Raw genomic sequence first — 20,497 nt, 5'->3', positions numbered from 1 at the left:
TGGTTAGGCGAGGAGCTGAGGTTGGACCAAACACATTCTGATGTGAAAGCAGGGGACGCTCCTGGGACAGCCTGTTGGTCAGTGTCTTCAGATGTGTAGACCTGTGACAAGTCAGTTCCAAGGGATCGTCTCAGCCGTGCTGTGCCACATGCTCTCCAAGAAGGAAGAATAAGCCAGTCTTGGAAGGAAATACAGTGCGGGGATGGATGGAGGCTTGCCCTGGTCACTGGTTCCAGTCCCACTGTGTCCCTGGACTTTTTCAGTGAGATCTGCAAGTCCCACCCACATAAGAATGAGAACCGTAACCACATGGCCGGATGGGTTGTGGCCTTACAACACGTCCCACTGTGCCTGTCCTGACATTGTCATCTGTAGGAAGTCAGAAACGGAAGTGATGACGATACAAATTAACTTCGAAATGTTCATGGGAAAACAGAACTAGAACATGCTTATAACTTAGAACATAATTATTTCGGTGTAAAAAAATTTTTTTTAAAATACACACAATTTTTTATCATATATATTTTTCATGAACTTGTTGAAAACCTCTTGTACTTTCCAAAGAGTCCCTCTCCTTTCTCAAACTGGCTGTTTGTCCTCAACACGCCGCCGGGACCATCAACTTTTTTCCCTTATCTAGAAGTCTGCCTAATTTGAAAGTGCAGGAATTCTAGCCCCTAATTAATTTTTTAGTAAGCTAAGGGAATATATGTTTTTCATTCATTACCGATTAGTTATCTTTAAATGAGCATATTCTTAGAAATACTTGAGTAAAAAAAGTATCATACTTACATTTTCTCCTCCAGATTCCTACAACATTTCTTAATTTCCTCCACCTGTTTTTCCCAATAATTTATTGATTCGTGTAGTTGTGCCACCTCTAAATTGTGATCACTAAGAATCTATGGAAAAGTCAACACAGAGGTAATATCCCATGATCATCACACGGTTTACAGCAACAGGTCAATTGCATAAATATTCATGAACCATCCAATAAGTGTTTGAGATAAAGAGAGATCAAGCTTCCTGGCTTTGGGGTTTCCTTTCCTTAGCTGAGGGTTCCACAGCACTCTCCCGCTGCTGACACGGAGTGCCATGCGCGCGTCATTGAAGCCCTCTAGCCCTGGACCTGAAGGTGGGGTCAGAGAGGCCTCTGGGGAGAAGAGGGCTGCTCCATCATGTCACACCGTGTGACACAGGCAGTGACACCCCCACAATGGCACCCTTCTCCTGAGCCAAAGATGAAGTGTGCTTATATCATCTCTTCTCCTTCAAGCCTAATCTTGCTTATTTTCAAACACCCCTACTATCTTGGAAACTAAAATCAGATAATGATCTTTTAAAACACATTTATCTGGGGGAGAACACTTTTACTAATGCTTTGTAACTGGATATGATAACAGGTCCAGTGATGAAAAACGCCACCCATAAAGGGTAATGGGGTTAACCTGAGCGTTCTGGTAGGGGATGGCATGTCGCAGTGTTACAGTCACGCTGGAATAGCTTCACATCTGATTATCAACAGGAAAGAAGCTTTCAGCTCATTCATTCAACTGATGGTGTTGGAAGTACAAGTGGTCACATTCCTGACTTGCACTGGCCCCCATAAGCTTTGATTTTCTCTTTTTAACAATAAGGACAGGAGCAAGCTTCCGGTGCAGCAGGGAGATCCCCGGCTGGGACTCGCGCATCCAGTCAGGAGAGGTTCCTCCACTTGCAATCCAGCGTCCTGCTCGTGCACACCCAGGGGGACAGCCGAGGCTCAGGGACTCGGGTCCCTGTCAGCCCTGCGGCAGACGGCTTGCACTCTGAGCTCCTGGCTGCTTCCTGGCTATGATGGGCATTCGGGCAAAGTGAACCAGTACATGGAGCATCTCTCTCTGCCTCCGTCTGACTCCTGCCTTTGAAATAAAACGAAATCGAATGTAATAACTGTTAAACCGTTGCGTCCCATTTAAAAATAAACAAAACAAAACGGGCATTTGGCAAAGCAGTGAACACAGCACTGGGGACACCCGCATCTTGTATTGGAGTGCCTGGATGTCAACCTGGCTTTGCTCCAGTCCCGGCTTCGTGCTAAGGTGCACCCTAAGTGGTCTCCCTGGCAGAGCTGCATTGGGTTCGCTGCTCCTGCCTTTCGCCTGACCCAGTCCCGGCTGTCGCAGGCGTTTAAGGAATGAGCCAACAGAGGGAAGCCAGCTCTGGTGTCTTTTTCTGACCTCCTGGCCTTCAGATAAATAAATAGCTGAATACATTCAACTAAGGATATCCTCACAAAATACATTTTTATAGTACTAGCTTGCAATAAATGCAATTTGTTTTTTGCAACGCTAGTGTAGAGTTGGATTAATCCTTATCTGGATTAATGTTACATATTTATAGCAATGTTATAATAATACCATTATAGCAATAGAGTCAAATTCTGTTTTGTCATCTCACACTCAGAATTAAGGACTAGGCCCAAGGTATTCCTTCTGCTAATGTAAAAAAAAATTTTTTTGGAATCTCATAGAAATATTATGTATGAGGCTACTCCAAAAAGTTCAAGGAAAGTAGAATTAAAAGCATTACTTTGTTTTTGGTGCAAGAATTTGGGGGAGCTACACATTTGATCATACATTAAAAGTAAAGTACCTCGCAAAACCATAGAAGGATTTCAAAACTGCCTTTGCAGCAAAATACTCTTAAACTGTTAATTCCATGTTCCGACAAAACTATGTATTTTTAACCAACATTTCCAGTGTCATGGCCCACCACAGCACTCTGTACCTAAACATCCTGAACCTCCTTCTTCTCACCGTATTCACTACAACAAATTAAATGGAGTGCCCAAAGTGCCAACAGGCCAGGAGGGTTCTTCTAGAATGCGTGAAGACAAATTAAATGAACTCCTTTTTTATTGAGGTGCTTATGTCAGTCTTGCGAGCTTATTTTTTCTTACCACTGATCTGACAGTGACTGCTTCTTTCATTGTGGACATTTTAGCTAGTAATTTATCCAATTCCTTCTTCTTTTTGTAGGTCTCCTTTCTCTTAAGTTCACAGGTTTTTTTGTATTCTGAAATCTATAATGACAAGCATAATAAACCAACTCAAAATGCAGCTTGAAAAAAAATTTTTAACTATTGGTTCATATACACTCTAGCAATATCTGCAAGTAAAAAAGAAAACAAATTCTGGGCTTATTTTTCTGTTTGCAATATCACATGAAGAATAGCGGGCCTAACTGCCATATGTAAAATATTAAAATGTAAACACGTAAAGATCAAAAATAAGAAAAATCACTAATAACGAATTATAAAAACGCTTGCCATTTGGGTGATTTTCTAATAAAACACCACAATAATCATTACAAGCATTCTCTAAGGAGAAGGGTGGTGATGAAAAGTGGGGATGAGGAATTCTCGGGGGTCAAAATTCACAAGATTTAGTGGGGTCTAACATTGACTAACTGAAGACCATCTAAACAAAGACCAACTAAACCAAATCGTTGCGACAATTGCAGCTTAGACTCCTAGCTGCTTTCCGATCATTTTACCGGGATCAAACACGTTCTGTTTGTCAGACCATCCCGACAGGAACACGCCTGTGTGCAAAAGGAATGATCCACAGCAAGGTATTCAGGCAGCCTGGAAGCCAAGGTCCCGGGCAGCCCTGACCCCACATGTCCAGGTGGCTTTCCCTCCGGGACACCGGCTCCTGCCACCCAACGCAGCTGCTCCTGATGGCCGTGGCCCTCACGTGTCAGCTCTGCACCAGGGCACACCGCCTGTGAGTTAGACACGCCCACTGATAGCTTTGTTTGAGAACTGAAAGTTGCCCTTCTCACTTCAGGCGTTGCAGTTCCAGAAATATTATTGGCAAAAGAGTACGTTGTGTCGGCGGGTGTTTGGGGAGATTTGATGGGTTTGAAGAGTCTGCAACATCTGGAATAACGTTTCTTTCTTCACAGGAAGTGAGTTGAAAGGTGGAGAACAGAGGCGTGACCTGCAGTTTAGAGTCCCCCAGTGTGTGGGGTCGCTGAATCAGGGCTTCCGCCGTCTTCATGGAAAGCAGCCCACAGCTGCCCTTTTCTGGGTAGACACACAGGGACCAGGCGAAGCTCCAGCCACCACCCGAGGTGCAGCCGCTGGTTCTTTTCATGCTGAATGACAGAATTGGAGTTGTGACGGAGACTGCATGGCCTTCAATGATACTGGCTCTTCCCAGAGGAAGTGTGTGGATCCTGGTAGACAAACCATACAACAAGATAAACTTACAATGCTTGTAAATTCCCTAAACAAAGCCACTTTGAGCTCCCTTTTTTGTCTTTTAACTTAAAAAAAAATTTTACTTATTTTTATTGGAAAGGATGATTCACATAGATCTTCCATCCGCTGGTTCACTTTCCATGTGGCTGCAATATGCGGAGCTTAGCTAATCCGAAGCCAGGAGCCAGGAGCTTCTTCTGGGTCTTCCATGCAGGTGCAGGATCCCAAGGCTTTGACCCATCCTCTACTGCCTTCCCAGGCCACAAGCAGGGAGCTGGATGGTGAATGGAGCAGCTGGGACAGAAACTAGTGTCCATATGGGATCCCAGTGCATGCAAGGCAAGGATTTAGCCAGTGAGCCACTGTACTGGGCCCATGTTTTAACATTTATGTTAAAAATCAGGGGTACCAATGTTGCGGTATGGTCGGTTCATCCACTGCCTGCAATGCTGGTATTCCCTTTCTTGTCCTGGTAGTTCCATTTCTGATCCAGTTCCCAGCTAATACACCTGGGAAGGCAGAGGAAGATTGACTCAGTGCCTGGACAATTATCTTGGATATGGGAAATCAAGATGGAGTTCCAGGCTCCTGGCTTCAACCTGCCCAGCCCTGACAGTGCAGTCGTTTGGGGAGCAAATGTAGGTAAAGGCACACTCTCTCTTTTTATGTGTGTGTGTATTTCAACTAAAATAAACTTTAAAAAGAGGGGGAATGGCACTGTGGTGTGCTGGGTTTAGCCATCACCCATAGTGCAAGCATTCAATATGGTTCAGATCTGACCACTCCACTTCCAATCCAGCTCCCTGCACCTGCGCCTGGGGAAGCAGTGCCTGGGCCCTGCACCTGTGTGGGAGATCTGGAAGCAGCTCTTGGCTCCCAGTTTCAGCCTGACCCAGTCCTTGTTGTTGTGGTCATTTGGGGGAGTGAAGCAGATGGAAGACCTCTCTCTCTCTCTCTCTTACTCTGCATTTCAAATTAATTAAATAAAAATTTTTTAAAAAATTAGAACAGGAAATAACTTCCCTGTAGGTGACTCATTGGTCCAGTAAAGTAGCACAGTAGGGCTACCAGCTGGGAGCCACAGGGCTACTGTTATTTGGGTGCAGCAGAGAACAAAACAAATCCAATTGTTCTCTGAGGCTCACCCTGTGTTGAGCAGAGCTCACACTGGACACCACCCTGGACCTGCTGGTTTGATGCCAGGGGAGATGAAGCCACAGTGTCTCCTGCCACTGTCCTTTCCTCTCCCTGAAAATCCTTGTCCTGCTGGGCCCTCACAGACTCTTTGTTCCTGTAAGGCAAAGCAAGCATCCTCAGCTTTGGAGTGCATGGCTGTGTAGGGAGGAAGGGATCCTGGGCAGCAGAGGGCTGAGGGCTGAGGGCAGTGGAGGTCATGTTCATGGTGTCCAGCAGTGCTGTGGGTAGGGAGTGGAAACCGTGACACTGAGCTGAGTACTTGGTCTGGGTGCACCTGTCAGCGTGCCTGTGTTTCAGTCCTGCCTCTACTTCTCATTCTAGCTTCCTGTTGATACACATCCTGGGAAGTAGTGCAGGGTGGCTCAGGTACCCAGCTGCCTGCCACCCATGTGGGAAACCTCAGTGGGTTTCTGGCTTTGGCCTGGTCCAGCCCTGGCTGCTGCTGGCACCTGCTCAGTGCAGGAGTAGAGGGCAACATTCTCCTTTTCTCCCTGCCTCTCAAATAAAGAAGATAAATGGGTATAAAAAGCGATAAAGTTGCTTTTGGTCCATGCTCTCCATTTCATCTCAATAACGGTAAGTTAAAGCAAGGTTTAGCCCAATGAAGAGGAGCCCTGTCCTATGGTGATTTCATTTCCTTTGGTAAACTTCCAGGACTGGGATGGCTAAGTCCTATGGCAGATCTGTTTTCAGATCTCTGATAATTGCCACACTGCCTTCCCTAGTGGTTGTACCAGTTTATATTTCCACCAACAGTGGTCGAGGGTGCCTTTTCTCCACTCTTGTCAGAGTTTATTGTTTTTCTGTTTCTTTTTGAATGATAACCATTCTGAGAGGAGGTGACTCCTCGGTGTGTTTCCCTGTTGGCTGGTGATCCTGAGTGTCTTTTCATGTGTCTGTTAGCCATTTGAAGTTCATCCTTTCAAAGAATAGGTTCACGCCGTTGCCCATTTCCTAACTGCATTGCTTGCTTTTGTTGTTGAGTTTCTTGAGCTTTTTACAGATTCTGGATATTAATCTTTCAATAGTGGCATAGTTTCTTTCATTCTGCCAGGTGCCTCTTTGCTTTGTTGAGTGTTTCTTTGCAGTGTAGAAGCTTCTTAGCTTGAGCTAATAACATCAGTCTATTTCGGTACTTATTACCTGTGTTTCTGGGGTCTTTTCTGAGAACTCTCTCTCTGCCTATGCCAATGTTCGGCAGCATTTCCTCAATGTATTCCATTAGTCATCTGATGGTACTGAGTCTTCGATTTAGATCTTTGATCCATTTTTGAGTTGATTTTTTTGCATAAGGTGAGGCTCTTGTTGCATACACATGAAGAACCAATATTCACAGCACCATGTGTTGAGGAAGCTATCTTCTCTCCAGTGACTGATTTTAGCTCATCTGTCACCGATGATTTGACTGTAGCTGTGTGGACTGTTATCTGGGGTTTCTTTGTATTCATTCCACTGGTCTACAAGTTTACCTTTTGTGCTACTATTAGATTGCTTCAATTGTAACTTCCCTGTTATCTATCTTGACATCTTATATACTGTGATGCGTCTGGTTTTATTTTGACTATTTAGCATTTTATTTATTTATTGTGTAAGTTATTCAAGATCTATTTCCATATGAATTTTAACACCATTTTTTCCTAGATTTGAGATGACTGTTTTTGATTAGGATCACAATGAATTTGTAGATTGCTTTTAGTAGCATGGACATTTTGATGGTATTAATTCTTCCAATTCGTGAACATGCAGGACTTCTTTCTGGAATCTTCCATTCCTTTCTTCAGTGTTTTATAGTTTTCATTGCAGCAGTCCCCACATTCTCAGTTAGATTTTATCCCAAGGTATTTTTTTTTTAGCTATTATCAATGGACCTTACACGTTTATTTTTTCCTTAGCCATGATATTGTCTGGGTAGTCCAAGCTCGCTGGGTTTTATTTTGATTGTATATTTGTTCAGTATACCAACCTCTCTTGTGAGTTCCAGTCATGACTTATGTCATCTGCAAATAGGGATAATTTGACATTGCCATTTCAATTTGTATCCATTTGACTTTCTATTTCCTGCCTTATAACTCTGGATACAAATCACTATGTTGAATAGAAACCACCCTGAATGCGCCCGAGCTTGTCTGATCTCAGCAGCTAAGCACGGCCGGGCCTGGTTAGTACTTGGATGGGAGAAATGGTGAAAGCAGACAACAAATAGAAAATTTCAATTAGGATGGTACAGCAGACAGTCCAGTCCCCACGGGAACAGAAAAGGATTTAGCAGCTTTAGCATGCCGGTTACTTCACATCTTGGCTCTGGCCAGCCACTTTGCAGCATGCTCATTCCACTCAGATTGATTCAACAGTTGGAACTGATGGGAACAGGTGTTCTATCGACTTGGTTTGAACTCCCTGGTTCTGTCTATACAAATGCATTCTTAACCAGGCAGCTGGTTAAGGCGGAGGCTAATTCGTCATCCCCTTATGGCTGTATGCGAACAAGGAGCTCCCTGGTGTTACCACATGTGTCATTTCCATTATTTTCCACGGACCAGAAGTTGTGACACAATGTCTTCCCAAAGGGCTCCGTGTGTCCTTGCATCTCCCACTCAACTCCCAACCCCAGCATCACAGAAGAGGATCAAGACAGCAAGTACCACTCTCAGACAAAACAATTCTTTCCCCTAACCCCGAGGCTGTATTTGTACGATAATATTATTATTTGCAATTAACAATAATAAGAATAAATTTTGCCACTTACATGGCTGGCCAAAAGTTGTTTTTTTGCCAAATATTCCCCCTTTTGCTTCTCTATTTCCTCCTCTACCTCTTCAGTACTTTTTTTAATTGATTCTATTTCTTCTTTCTCGAAGCTGATTCTGGTGTAAGCCTCGCTTATGTAAACAGTGGCCGTGGCCTTTTCTTCCATCGTGTAGTTGAGTGCCACGATTAACTTCTCATGCTGACTTGCCACATCCATTTGCTTCTCACTAGGGGACAAGAATATTCACAGTGCAAGGAGAATTACACCTCTGTTTGGTCAGGGAGCCCTCATACAAAGAGAAATTGTAAGGAATACGTATTCTAGAATTGTGACTGTGATGGTCTAAGCTTGACTGTGGACAGCAAGGAAGTACAAAGCAAGTATCAGCCAGCGATGATCTCACCACACCCTCTCCATCACAACGTTCCTGGTTATAACCACAGGATACAGTGGTGGACAATGTAGAGGGATTCCAAACCAGCTTGGAGCAGGTCAGTGGCATCTTGCTGGAGGAATGCTTAGAAAGGCATCCTCACCATTTATATCCTCTATGTAGTGAAGACAAAGATAGGGCATCAGCATACCGCATCTCTAGCTGGCATCGCAGTCCCAGGATAAGGCAAACCTCCCTCTGGATAGAAACCAGGGACAGAGGGGGTATGTATCCAGCCTTTTATTCCTGCTACTCAATGATGCACCATTTTATCTTTTTCCATCTGCAGCTAAATCTGAGTTCCAGAATGGTCACTAACGTCACACATCCATGTCTGACAGCACCCACCTGAGGAAGACCTGGGTATTGGCAGAAATGCCAGTCGCCAGCTAGCAGAGCTTTTCTGGAGGGAATATTGGTGTCCTTTCCTGATTTGCTTTTGAAAGGGCCCCGACACAGAAAGACTCTCTTTTCCATTCCCCAGGGTTAATGATCAAGAAGACTGTGTGTGTTAGAAGGCTCAGAAAAGTAGATACAGGCTGCTGAGAAGCTCTTTCATATCCTGGTTCACTGCTCAAATACGTTGGCATTCAGAGCTGAACCCAGCCAACACCAGGAGCCAGACACTTCATCCAGACCTCCCACACAGGTGACAGAACCCAAGGACTTGAACCATCAGTTGCTGCCCGCCAGACTGCATTCTCACAAAGCTGGGATCTAGAGCGACATCAGGGCTTGAACTCAGTCACTCTGATTCAGGGTGGATGCCCGAACAGGCATACTAACCGCCATGTCAAATACACACTGTGACGGGTGGCATGACTGGCAAATAATATGTGCTGTTGGAGCGCCCTGAAGTGGTTCCAGTCCTGGGCCTCCTTGATGGAAGATTTTCTGCTCTGCTCCCAGAGGTGACCAAGTCACCTTGAATCATTTTCCAAATCTGATCTCCACCTCCTCCCTTGCCTGCTCCAGTTCACATCAGAGGGCAAGCCCCTCAGGACAACGTTCGCCATGCAATCCCAGACTCCCAGCAAGTACAGAATAGAAAGTACCTACCCAAGAGCTTCATTTTCGTCTTGCAGCTCCACTATTCTTTTCTTCATCAATGCTATTTCATTATTTGTGTTACAAATTTTTGCTTGTATTTCATTGATCTCCAGAAGGTTTGTTTTGCGAGCATCTCTGACACATTCTTAAAAGTAAACGGAGAGTTGAATAGATCTCTGAGAAAGAGCACAGTGTTTATGGACTGATTTTTTCAAATGAAAAAAAGTATATAATGCCTGAGATAGGAAATAACATGTTTCTGCATCAAATAGCTCCTACTTTCCCCTTTGGTCCCTCTCAATCTTTTTTTTAATTTAAATATTTGCTTATTTATTTTTATTGGAGAGGCAGATACATAGAGAGGAGGAGAGAGAGCGCTCAAGATCTTCCATTCGCTGATTCACTCCCCAAATGGTGGCAACAGCCAGGAACCTGGAGCCTCTTCCGGATCTCCCACATAGGTGCAAGGTCTCAAGGCTTTGGCCTGTCCTCTCCTGCTTTCCCAGGTCACAGACAAGGAGCTGGATAAGGAGAGAGGCAGCTGGGACACGAACTGTCACCCACACTGGATCCTGGCGCATGCGAGGCAAGGATGTTAGCCACTAAGCTTGCCAGGCCAGTCCCTCTCAATCTTACCTACGATTTCCCTTGTTTCTATGGTTGCTATGGTGACTGGCTTGCCAAAGACTTTGAACTGGTCCAGAATGACGTACAAGGGGAGCATTTAATTCCTATCGTCCCAGAGAATTTCTCACTTTCCGCCTACGTCTTCCTGTTGCTCTACCAAAGGACTTCCTCAAACACCCAGGAACATCTTTGGGTAGTGACCACTGGGCCATTGCTAGAGAGAACTCCACACACAGTAATTCCCCTCCCCCACGCGAGTGGGTGGTGCTGAGTAGAGGTAACACTGTGACTTGAAAGTTGGTTCTCATAATCGATTAATTGCGATCAGCAGCAGTCAATATTATAACACCTCTCCCATCATCATTTTTGCTCTCTATTCTTCCTTGCTTTGGTTTCTGTATCTCACTGCCCTCTTTGAATTACAGTCCTTAAATGCAATTCTACCACGTACTCCACACTCTGCTTCTGGGGAGACTCGGTGTATTACAGAACACACTATTCATCCGTGCAGACCAAGCCAGCATCGTTACACAGGAGGGCTTCCCCAGCGCATGCCAGGTGGCTAACAAACATGGACTTTTGAGCACCCACCTAGAAAAGTACAGGACTTCCCCTTTCTAAACTGGCTGGTGACTCCCTTGAGAAAGCTGGCTATTCCCCCCCCCCGTCCTATTCTACAAGTCGGCCCGCCCCCTGTATGAGGATTCGCAAACACTGAGGGTATCAGCTAAGCATAAGGTGAAGGTGCTACCCTCTGATGCGATATCAGTGGAGGGCCAGAGATTCAAACCAGTGCCCAGGTGCTACCCACATAGGCAACTGCTGGATACAAAGGCCACAGCTTGAGAAGGAAAATTGTTATGACTAAGGCTAGGTAAATGGACTTGGTTAAGCATCAGCACATCTCAGGAACTTCACAGGCTCAGCTACTTTCACTCACAATAGCATTATTTTTTTCTGTTTATAAAAGTAGCCAAACTGGAAAACAAAAGCAAGAAAAAAAAACACGGAAAGATTTTATTCAGTCTTTGGCATGGATGCTACTAAGACTTGGTTCTAATATGTACAGTGTTACAATTTCTCTGTCAAATTCAACACCAAGTGCATTGTTTTATTAATCTATCCAATCAGGTCCAGTTAGGAGTTTCACGACAGCTGCTGTGCGGTCCTAGCGCAACGCCTTTATCACAGCTTGTGGTGACGCTGGCAGAAACCAACCTACCGTGAAGCCGGCTGTATAAAAGCACAGCAGGTACACCTCTGTACTGTATGTCACACTTAACAACAACGAATACTGCTTTGCCGGCATCAGCGCTTATTGCACTTTTATCATAATTTGGAGTTAAAGCATGCTGTATTACACCAGCTGTATTCTCATCCATCTGGTGTTTATAAATCTGTTGATCACAGCAGGAGGCTGTGTCCAGTGGAGAACCCGCAGCAGCTGAGTTGGTGTAACTGCGCACAAAAATGGCAACATTGTCTAACAACGCAACACCCAGAATGTGTCCTCATTGTTACGTGCCTCATGAACAAAGACAACAGGAAAAGTTTAATAGAAGGAAGTATAAGTAAAGCAGGGATTTAGAGTAATGAGGGAAGGGGGTAGCAAAGAGAGCGGGCATAAGGAGCAGCTGTTATCCCACGGGCTGATACAAGTGGTCAAAGAAGCAACACTTCCACACCTGGGAGTCCAAAGAAGTGCACGGAATGCTGGGCTGGTGCAACGGGCTGAAGTCTGCACTCTGTCACGTTGGAAGACCTTCCCAAGGAGAGGCGCCCTACTCAGAAGCACTCCCCAAGGTGGGTAGGGGAAGCCTTCCACAGAGAAGCCCCTACTTAGTGACACCCTCTCAGGAAGTGACATGCAGGGGAGTTGTTGAGCCTGGCAGATGGCTAGACACCCCCAGGACCCTGGTCTGGAGAAAGATCACGCACTGCAAGTCTGTTAGGCCGAGCATCTCAGAGTCAGGAGGAGAACCCCTCCCAGCTGCGGTGCCCTTCCAGGGCCCTCCAGTGACAAAGCTGAGCAACAAAGGGTCCGGCTCCCCGAGCACAGGACAAATCTTGGATTGGAGATTTGGAGCTCAGATGTTGCGTCTAGATCCCTGGTTCATCTGCAATTAATTTTTTTCCCATATATTAAGGCAATCCTTTTCATATTGACCAATGAGTTAACTGATTATTAATTTGAGAGATATAAAGACAGAGAAAGAGATAGAGAGAGCGAGCCAGGGAAAGAGACCGCTAGGCAGACACATGCTGATTCATTTCTCTGATGTCCACAAGGACTGGCGTTGGGCCTAGCCAAAGTGAGAGCTGGAAACTCAGTCCAAATGCCCTCTGTGGGTGCTGCAAACTCAGCTACTTAAGAACTAGGACACAGGTGAGGGCATGGAACCCAGGCATGCCCAGCTCCAACGAGGATCATGACCCCTACCTGGTGTCTTAACTGCTAGGTCAAACACCTGTCACCTGAAACTGTTCTAAGCTGAGCTCCTTGGAGAGCAGCTTCTAATATTGGTGTGCAGAGAATTTGTTGCATAATGCTGTCTGGAAAAATATCTTCTGAGGCAATATGAACGTCAGAGCCGAGCATGGAAGGAAATTGATCTGGGATGAGTTTTGGTGCTCGGTGACACAATAGTTCTACACCGAGGCCAGGACTGACCTGCATCCCTCACTGGGCCCATTCAGGGGCTGTGGTTGGCACACGAGGAGGGAGGATAGCCTGGGGAAACACTCTCTTGTTTGTTGAGGTCATTTTCTGCAGAATTCAGCCCCGAATCACAGCCAACATCCCTGGTAATCGGGGAAGTGAAACTGTACCCTTACTTTAGGCCCAATTCAAAACTTAACTCTAAATGGGTCAAAGACTCAAACGTAAGAGCCAAAAACATTAAGCCACTGGAAAACAGCAACAACAGCAGAGGAAGAGAGCTTTATGACAAGGACTGCAGTGGTGATTTCCTGGGTATGATGCCAAAGGCACAGGTAACAAAAGGAAACATGTCAAGCTACTTCAAAAATGTAGCTTTGGGGCATCAAAGTTCATTACAAATAGAACAGAAAGAAAATAACAGAATGGGAGAAAATATTGACCAATCATATATTTAATTACAGAATAACATCCATGACACACCAAAAAGCCCCTATGACTCAACAACTTATAACAAAACCAGCTCAAAGAAACCAATAAGCATAAGAACTCTCATTTAACATCACTCATCTTTGGGGAAATGCAAAGCAAAACAGCAATGGGGATGGCACTTCATGGTCATCAGGGTGGCTGTTAAAAAGAATAGAAAAATACACAGCAAGCCCCCAGAACATTGCAGATAATGGAGCAAGGACATGGAGACCCCGGAACTGCCATGTGGTGCTGGTGGCAGGGTGGGAACCTGGATCCACAGCTCGTGCTTGGTGGCTGTGCGGGGGGCCTGGAACCGTGGCCTGCTGCTGGTGGCAGTGTCAAATGGCCACAATGGAAAACATTCTGGTAGATCTTAACAAAAATCGGATCCTTATCATAAAGTCCAGGAATGCTTGTGCATGTGCATCCGAAAGAACTGAGAGCAGGGCTTGGGTGGAAAAAGGAGAGAGAGAGAGAGAGAGAGAGAGAGAGATCCTCCACCCACTGGTTCACCTTCTAAACACCTGCAGCAAACAGCTAGGGATAGGACGGGCAAAACCAGAAATTGGAATCCAGTCTGGGTTGCCCAAGCAGGCGGCAGGACCCCAAGGAGGCAAGCCAACTTCCGCTGCCCCAGGGCGCGTTGGGGAAGCTGGAAAGGAGCACAGATCGAGGACTCAGAACTAAGTCCTTGGACATGGGATGCAAGTATCCCAAGGGACAGCTTAGGCCACTGTGCCAAATACCCACTTCATCGCTTTATACAGTACTGCCAGGTAGACTATGGGAGAAAAGTCTGGCATGAAAGCCTAGTAGCTAAATCCTGGCTTTGCACCTGCCGGGATACCATATGACTGATGGTTTGTATCCTGGCAGCTCCACTTCCCATCCAGCTCCCTGCTTGTGGTCTGGGAAAGCAGTCGAGGACAGTCCAAAGCCTTGGGACCCTGCACCCACGTGGGAGACCCGGAAGAAGCTCCTGGCTCCTGGCTTTGTATGGACTCAACTCCCACCTTTGAAGCCACTTGGGGAGTGAGTCAACGGACAGAAGATCTTTCTATATCATCTTCTCTTTGTGTCTCTGTCTTTCCAATTAAAAAAAAAATCTTTAAAAATAGTGGGAAATTTATTACAAGTTTCATTGTGTTTTTTTATTGTGTGCCCTTTCTAATTATATTTACATAAACAGTAACTATTAAATTCAGCTTCTTAAAAGTGCTTGGCGTAGTTTCTTACAGGAGGACCTCAGAAGTACCTTCCACTTCCTTGTTGATGATGTAGGGCAGAGTCCCAAGCAGGTAATACAACCTGCTGAATTCCATGCTCTCAATTTCCAGGAGATCGATTGTGGCTTTTCTCATTTCCTCCTGAAAATTTAAATTACACGGTAAGCAACTTACGATATTAAAATAATATGATTGAGTCCCTAAACAATGCTTTTCCGGGGGATTGAAACTCGAATTTCATTAGGTGTCCTCTGCTGGTGTTTTCATTTAAATAGAAAGTGGGTAAAAAGATTCTACATACATGTATATGTATATATACATTTTATAACTGATAAATTTATTTGTAATTTATCCTTATTTTTTTCTATTTATAAATCCTCCACTATCTAAAATGGTGGAATTTCAATGAATTGAAAAGTATCCAAGAAAAAGTAACGTTGAGAGACTAGACTTAGCAATAAGGAGGATAATGTTCTCTTGCGCATGCCTAAACGCGGAATGAAGAGGGGCTGGTTTTTGTTTTAAGTGAGGCTGCTTTTTTAAAAAACTCAAAAATCACTAGTGGAAAAACTAGATAAATTGTTCTATAAGTTCATGGCCATGATAGCTCAAGCTGAGGTACTTGACCGCCACATTCCTACGTTGGTAAAATATGTAACATTTAATAGATTGTTAGTCAATTATAAACGTGACCCAAGACCCAACAGGGAAATGTCTGTGACGTTATCAATACACACACACACACACACACACACACACACACACACACACAGTGGCTTGAGTCCACAATTCCTGTTCACAGCTACCTCCCCAAGGCCCCTGAATTTCTATTCCTCAAGACAAATCACAGAAACCCTGCTGTTCTCCTGCCTTTCTGTCTTGGAGCAGCCAACGTGGGAAATCTTGGACTCACTGTAGCTGGATCAGAAGGACCCGTTTTAGACAGGAGGCCTCTCTAGTCTGGAGGAGGGAATACTGGGCCGCCAGCCCGAGCTGGCTCGGCCATGAGACAAGCCTTGCTGGGTTCCCAGCTCAGCCTGTTAGCATTCCATTGCATCCTTTTTCATCCTTCACGTTTCTACATGGCTGTCTATACTTACAACCTATGCAATGAATTCCCTCTAGAACCCCAAAAGGAAGGGGTCCCACGAGGCCCCTACAGTTGGCGGAGAGAACATAGAAACTCCAGGTCCCCTTCTGCATCTCGCTCAATGAACTCTTCATCTGCATCCTTTGTTCTTTTCTAACTTGGGTAGGGGTATTTTCTCAGCTCTGTGAGCCCCTTGAACAAACGAATGGAGCCTGAGGAGGCGGTGGTGTGGGCCTGCCAAGAGCAGAGTGGAAGTCACCTAGGGCTTGTACCCGGCGTGAGCGATGGGGGAGCTGCGGGGACTGAGCCTGACGCCACCTCCAGGGGGAAAGCCTCTGGTTTGGGATAGCTGACACCTAACTAGTACCCACTGCAGAGCTGGGCTCTCGGTCGGTGTGTCAGGGGGAAAAAAACACACCCCCATCTCTGGTGTCAGAAGTGATTTGCGCTGTGAGATCATAAAAGGAGGAATTGTCTGATCTTACGAAGAAATTCTTCTTAAGATTTATTTGTTTGAAAAGCAATATAACGGGGTGGGCGAGGCAGGGTGGAAAAGAGAAAGAGGGAGAGAGAGAGAGCAATTGTGTCATCTGCTTCACTCCCCAAAAGGTAGCCACAGCTCGGGCTGACCCCAAGCTGAATCTAAGCTTCAGGAACTGCATCTAGGCCTCCAACATGAGTGCCAGGGTCTCGGGCCATCCTCTACTAAATAAATAAATAAATAAATACTTATTTGTTTATTTATTTACTTTTATTGGAAAGTCAGATGTATATACAGAGAGGAGAGACAGAGAGGAAGATCTTCCATCCGATGATTCACTCCCCAAATGAGCACAACGGTCAATGCTATGCTGATCCGAAGCCAGGATCCAGGAACTTCTTCCGGGTCTCCCATGCAGGTGCAGGGTCCCAAGGCTTTGGGCCATCAAGCAGTGGAACAGATGTCAGCCTTTCCCTGGGTAAGGCATTGCTTGAACAGAGCCGAGTTCACTGGCACCTAGAGGCAATGCATCTAGACACTGTCGGTTATGAAGCAATGCTGCTTAACGCTAGCTGGTATCGCAAGCAGTTGTCCACATGGCCCGCCCTTTCATGGGGCTCAGATATGTGTCAGATATTTTCTCCTGAGTGAGTCAGCATGCCATTAGCACAGACTAATCCTATGTGTGTTGAAATCATTGTATGTGTGAGTTCTTCAAACAGTACCTGGAACATGGAATTTAACAATACCTTTATGAGGCCAGTACCATGGCATAGAGTAGGCGCCGATTCTGTCTGTGTGACTGGCATCACAATGGGGCACCTGTTTTTGTCCCTGCTGCTCCACTTCCAAGCCAGCTCCCTACGTGCGGCCCGGAAAAGCAGCAGCAAATAGATTAAGTCCCTAGGACCCTGCACCCAGGTGAGACACGCAGAAGAAGCTCCTGGCTTCAGATTGGCTCAGCTCTGGCCTTTGCAACTGCGTGGGGAGTGAGCAAATAGAAGTCATCCGTATCTGTCTCTCCTCCTCTCTGTAAATCTGCCTTTCAAATAAAGATAAATAGATCTTGAAAAACTTTTTTGAAATCCATACATATGTAGAACTTTCAAAAATTTCATGGAAATGCATACTATGAAAACACTGAATAATTTCATTTTTGAAGCTATGAATAATTTTCATTTTGACACTAAAATAAATTTTTTAAAAGAAAAATATTTTCGAATCTTGAATATTTCTCCTCATCATCATCATCTACTCTAGCACTTTGATCAGAGTTGGTGCCAAGTTTGATGAAGGGACTGCAAGAGGACTTTAAAAAGTTTCATAAAAAATGAAATTAGAACAAGTTTACCTTGGTGAAAGACAAACTTTGAACCCAATGTATAATTTTTTCATTACATGTGTTTTTCATGAATTTTTTCATCAACCTAAGCAAAAGATTGAGAAAATAGCTCTTCTATATCATACAGTACCAATTTCTTCACAGCTACAGCAACGTCCTTAAGAAAGATGCCAGCTTCTTTATTGCATTTAAAATAGTCACCTTTCACGGATTGTTCTGAGAAAAGAAAGAAAGAAAATTAAATCTTATTTCTCTGTCCAAATCGCACTTAACTTATGCTTGGGCTGGGATGTTTTCTCACTTGGATGGTCCATCTTCAACGTCTGAATTCCTAGACTACTTTTATACTTGTTAGCTATTACTTTATAGTATTTTATTTTAGGTATATACTGCACGCTCTTTAAGATTCTCCTGGAAATGATCTTCCCCGAACAAAATGTAACCTTTCTTGGACTGCTCATTCCTTAAAGTCCTTGATCGTCAGTTGTGCTGTCTGAGAAATATTTGAATTTCTTTCAAGGCCGTTTCCTGTTGGCATCCCTTAAATGTCCTTTTCGCCTTAACTGTCCTTGCCTAACGCAAGGGGAACCTCTTACACGCTCTCTCTCCCCTTGGCGTGTTCCACGCTGCAGAAGAGACCACTGCAATGCAATGTGTAAGCTAAATGTCCGTGCGCACTTGGGGCAGTGGCTTGGGGGTCCAGAACTTGGGTGGTCACCACGCTGCGTCCAGAGCCAAGCGCTGGACCCTCGGTGCCTCCGCGCCGCCTCCCTCCTGTCCGTGTCCAGGGGCAGGACAGGGCTCAGGCTCGGCCCAGGGATGCCCTCCATTCTGGGGGCAGAGTTCCAGAGGGACACCACCTCCGAGGGACACCTCCTCACCCACGGCCAGGAGCTGCTCCAGGGCGCCGGTGGCCACCGCGGAGCCCAGGCTGGCAGGCACGGTGCACAGCTCCAGGGAGGGGCCGGTGGAAACGGCGACCTCTCGCAGCAGCTTCTCCCCCGCCAGCAGCTCCGCGGTCAGGGAGCTCAGGGCCATTTTGTCTCTCCTGCACGGCCTCGGCGGCCGCAGACGACAGCAGTTGCCACGGGCAACGAGGACGCCGAGCTCCCGGGCGCTCCCTGGCGCTCCCTGGCGGCCGGCACCTGGCTGTGCAAGCCATCCGCCAGAGGACAATATTAACCTGCTATGGTGCGCTTTCAGAATCTGTCTCATCGTTTGCCTGCCATCTATCAGCACATTTTGCTCTGCTCACTAATTTTCTTCTGTCTACCCTTTTTTCCCCTTTGATGAAATGGACCAAATGTTCTTATCTGCAGCTCAAAAATCCAGCTCAGCGTCAGCTGCAATTTAACCGTTAGACCTCCCTCCCTCTTGCTGAGGGAAGCAGCGTGATTTCATCTCCCCGTCGTAATTTTTCTTTACAGACGTTGGTATTGAAATAGGTAACATCCGATGCTGCGGCACAGTGGTTTAAATTGCCACCTGGGATACAGCATTAAACATGGCGGCAAATCTTTGAGTCCTAGCTGCGTGGCTTCTGGTCCAGCTTCCTACCAACACGCCTTGAAAGCCGTGAAGGATGACCCACATGCTTAGATTCCTGCAACCCACGTGGGAAACCAGAATGGAGCTCCAGCCCCCGGGGCTTCAGCCTGGCCCAGCCAGGATCCCTGCATTGCTTCAAGGAATAAGCCAGTGGACAGAGTGTATCTCTTTCTGTCAGTCTGCCTTTCAAATCAAATTAAAATTAAGAAAGCACTCACCAGCTGCTGAATGCTTTTCATGAATGCTTGCAACTTCTGTACCTTCTGTCGCACACTTACACCTGAGTCGGTACCATTGGCCATATGCCCTGAAGCCCTGTGCCTTGTGGGAGCAAGGAGGGCATGGCACATCAGCAAACCGAGGCCTCCTGCTCCTCCAGGCCTTGGCCAGTGCCTGCAGGCAAGCTCTGCACCAGAGGTCTATTTTCTGTATTTGGTCGAGTGGTATCTGAATCTGCTCCTGCCCGTCGGTGTGCTCCTCTAGGCAGCAAGGGCAAGAAGCCTGCAAATCATGTTTCCCAAACAGCTTCTCCAGCTGGATTTGGAGATAAATTCCACCAATGGGACAGAATGATGGGAGACTAGGAGGCCAGGCCTCCAACAGTGCTAGTTCCCGGGCTGCAGTTGGACTGTAGGCCCCTACAGCCTGTTGGCAACACTGGGGTTGTGATTGCTTTGTGAGCTCTGAAATCTTCTTGACCCACCTCCTCTCTGGTTCCCGTGACCCTCAGAACTCTCTTTTGGAAACGTGTTCATAAGGATGCAGATTCTGCTTCTGCCGCATTTGGGTCACATAGCTGTTCCACTGTCTTGAGTGGACGCCAATCCCTAAGGGTGAATTGGGTGCACACCCCACTTACTGAAATTGTTACAGGGCTTTCAATTCCAATTCCCTTCTTGTTCTTTTCCCAGAACATACCTGGGGAGAAAGTTCCAGCTTCCAGCTTGTCGCGTGGCTCGCTTTCCATGGGAGGTTCCTTATCAACTCGCCGTTTTCAAAGGGAGCTCTATTAAATCTGAAACAGAAACCTGGAACAGCAATATGAACAAACACTTCTCAAAAGAAAAAGGAAGTCCTGAGAAACAAACGAAAACGATGCTCATCTCATTACCAGCCAAAGAAAATGCAAGCTATCCATCGCCGCGCGGTAGTATTAAGCTTAACAAAAGAAGTGTTGACAATCACGGTGTGAATTGCTTCCTGTCTGGCCGGAAGTTCTCTTGAGGAGCCTTAACCGACCAAGTGACCAAGTGATAGCTAAAAGGCGCTGCTCCGTGTTCAGGACAGCCATGCGGTGGAGCAGGCAGGCCAGCTCTTGGTTAGGAACGTGGGTTTTGCCCCTGCTGTGCTGTATGTCTCTTGAGCGCCCTCT

At 45.9% G+C, this 20,497-nt stretch overlaps 1 protein-coding gene across 1 annotated transcript in view; it reads right to left on the bottom strand.

Moving 5' to 3' along the window:
• Positions 1–18,615, bottom strand: part of CCDC175 (coiled-coil domain containing 175) — a 50,014-nt gene extending 31,399 nt beyond the window's left edge. The window contains exons 1-7 of the mRNA XM_040975494.1: positions 18,459–18,615; positions 17,708–17,793; positions 14,694–14,805; positions 9,688–9,823; positions 8,193–8,421; positions 2,942–3,064; positions 793–902 (exon numbers count right to left, since the gene is read on the bottom strand). Of these exons, the coding sequence (XP_040831428.1) occupies positions 793–902; positions 2,942–3,064; positions 8,193–8,421; positions 9,688–9,823; positions 14,694–14,805; positions 17,708–17,793; positions 18,459–18,615 (953 nt within the window). The remainder of the gene's footprint in view (positions 1–792; positions 903–2,941; positions 3,065–8,192; positions 8,422–9,687; positions 9,824–14,693; positions 14,806–17,707; positions 17,794–18,458) is intronic.
• Positions 18,616–20,497: the final 1,882 nt, after the last annotated feature.

The sequence above is a fragment of the Ochotona curzoniae genome, unplaced genomic scaffold (genome assembly GCF_017591425.1).
Source record: "Ochotona curzoniae isolate NIBS_2020 unplaced genomic scaffold, NIBS_Ocur_1.0 contig_2688, whole genome shotgun sequence".
NCBI lineage: Eukaryota > Metazoa > Chordata > Mammalia > Lagomorpha > Ochotonidae > Ochotona > Ochotona curzoniae.
Note: the sequence above shows the minus strand (reverse complement) of the source record. Positions and strands in the feature narration are given on the sequence as shown.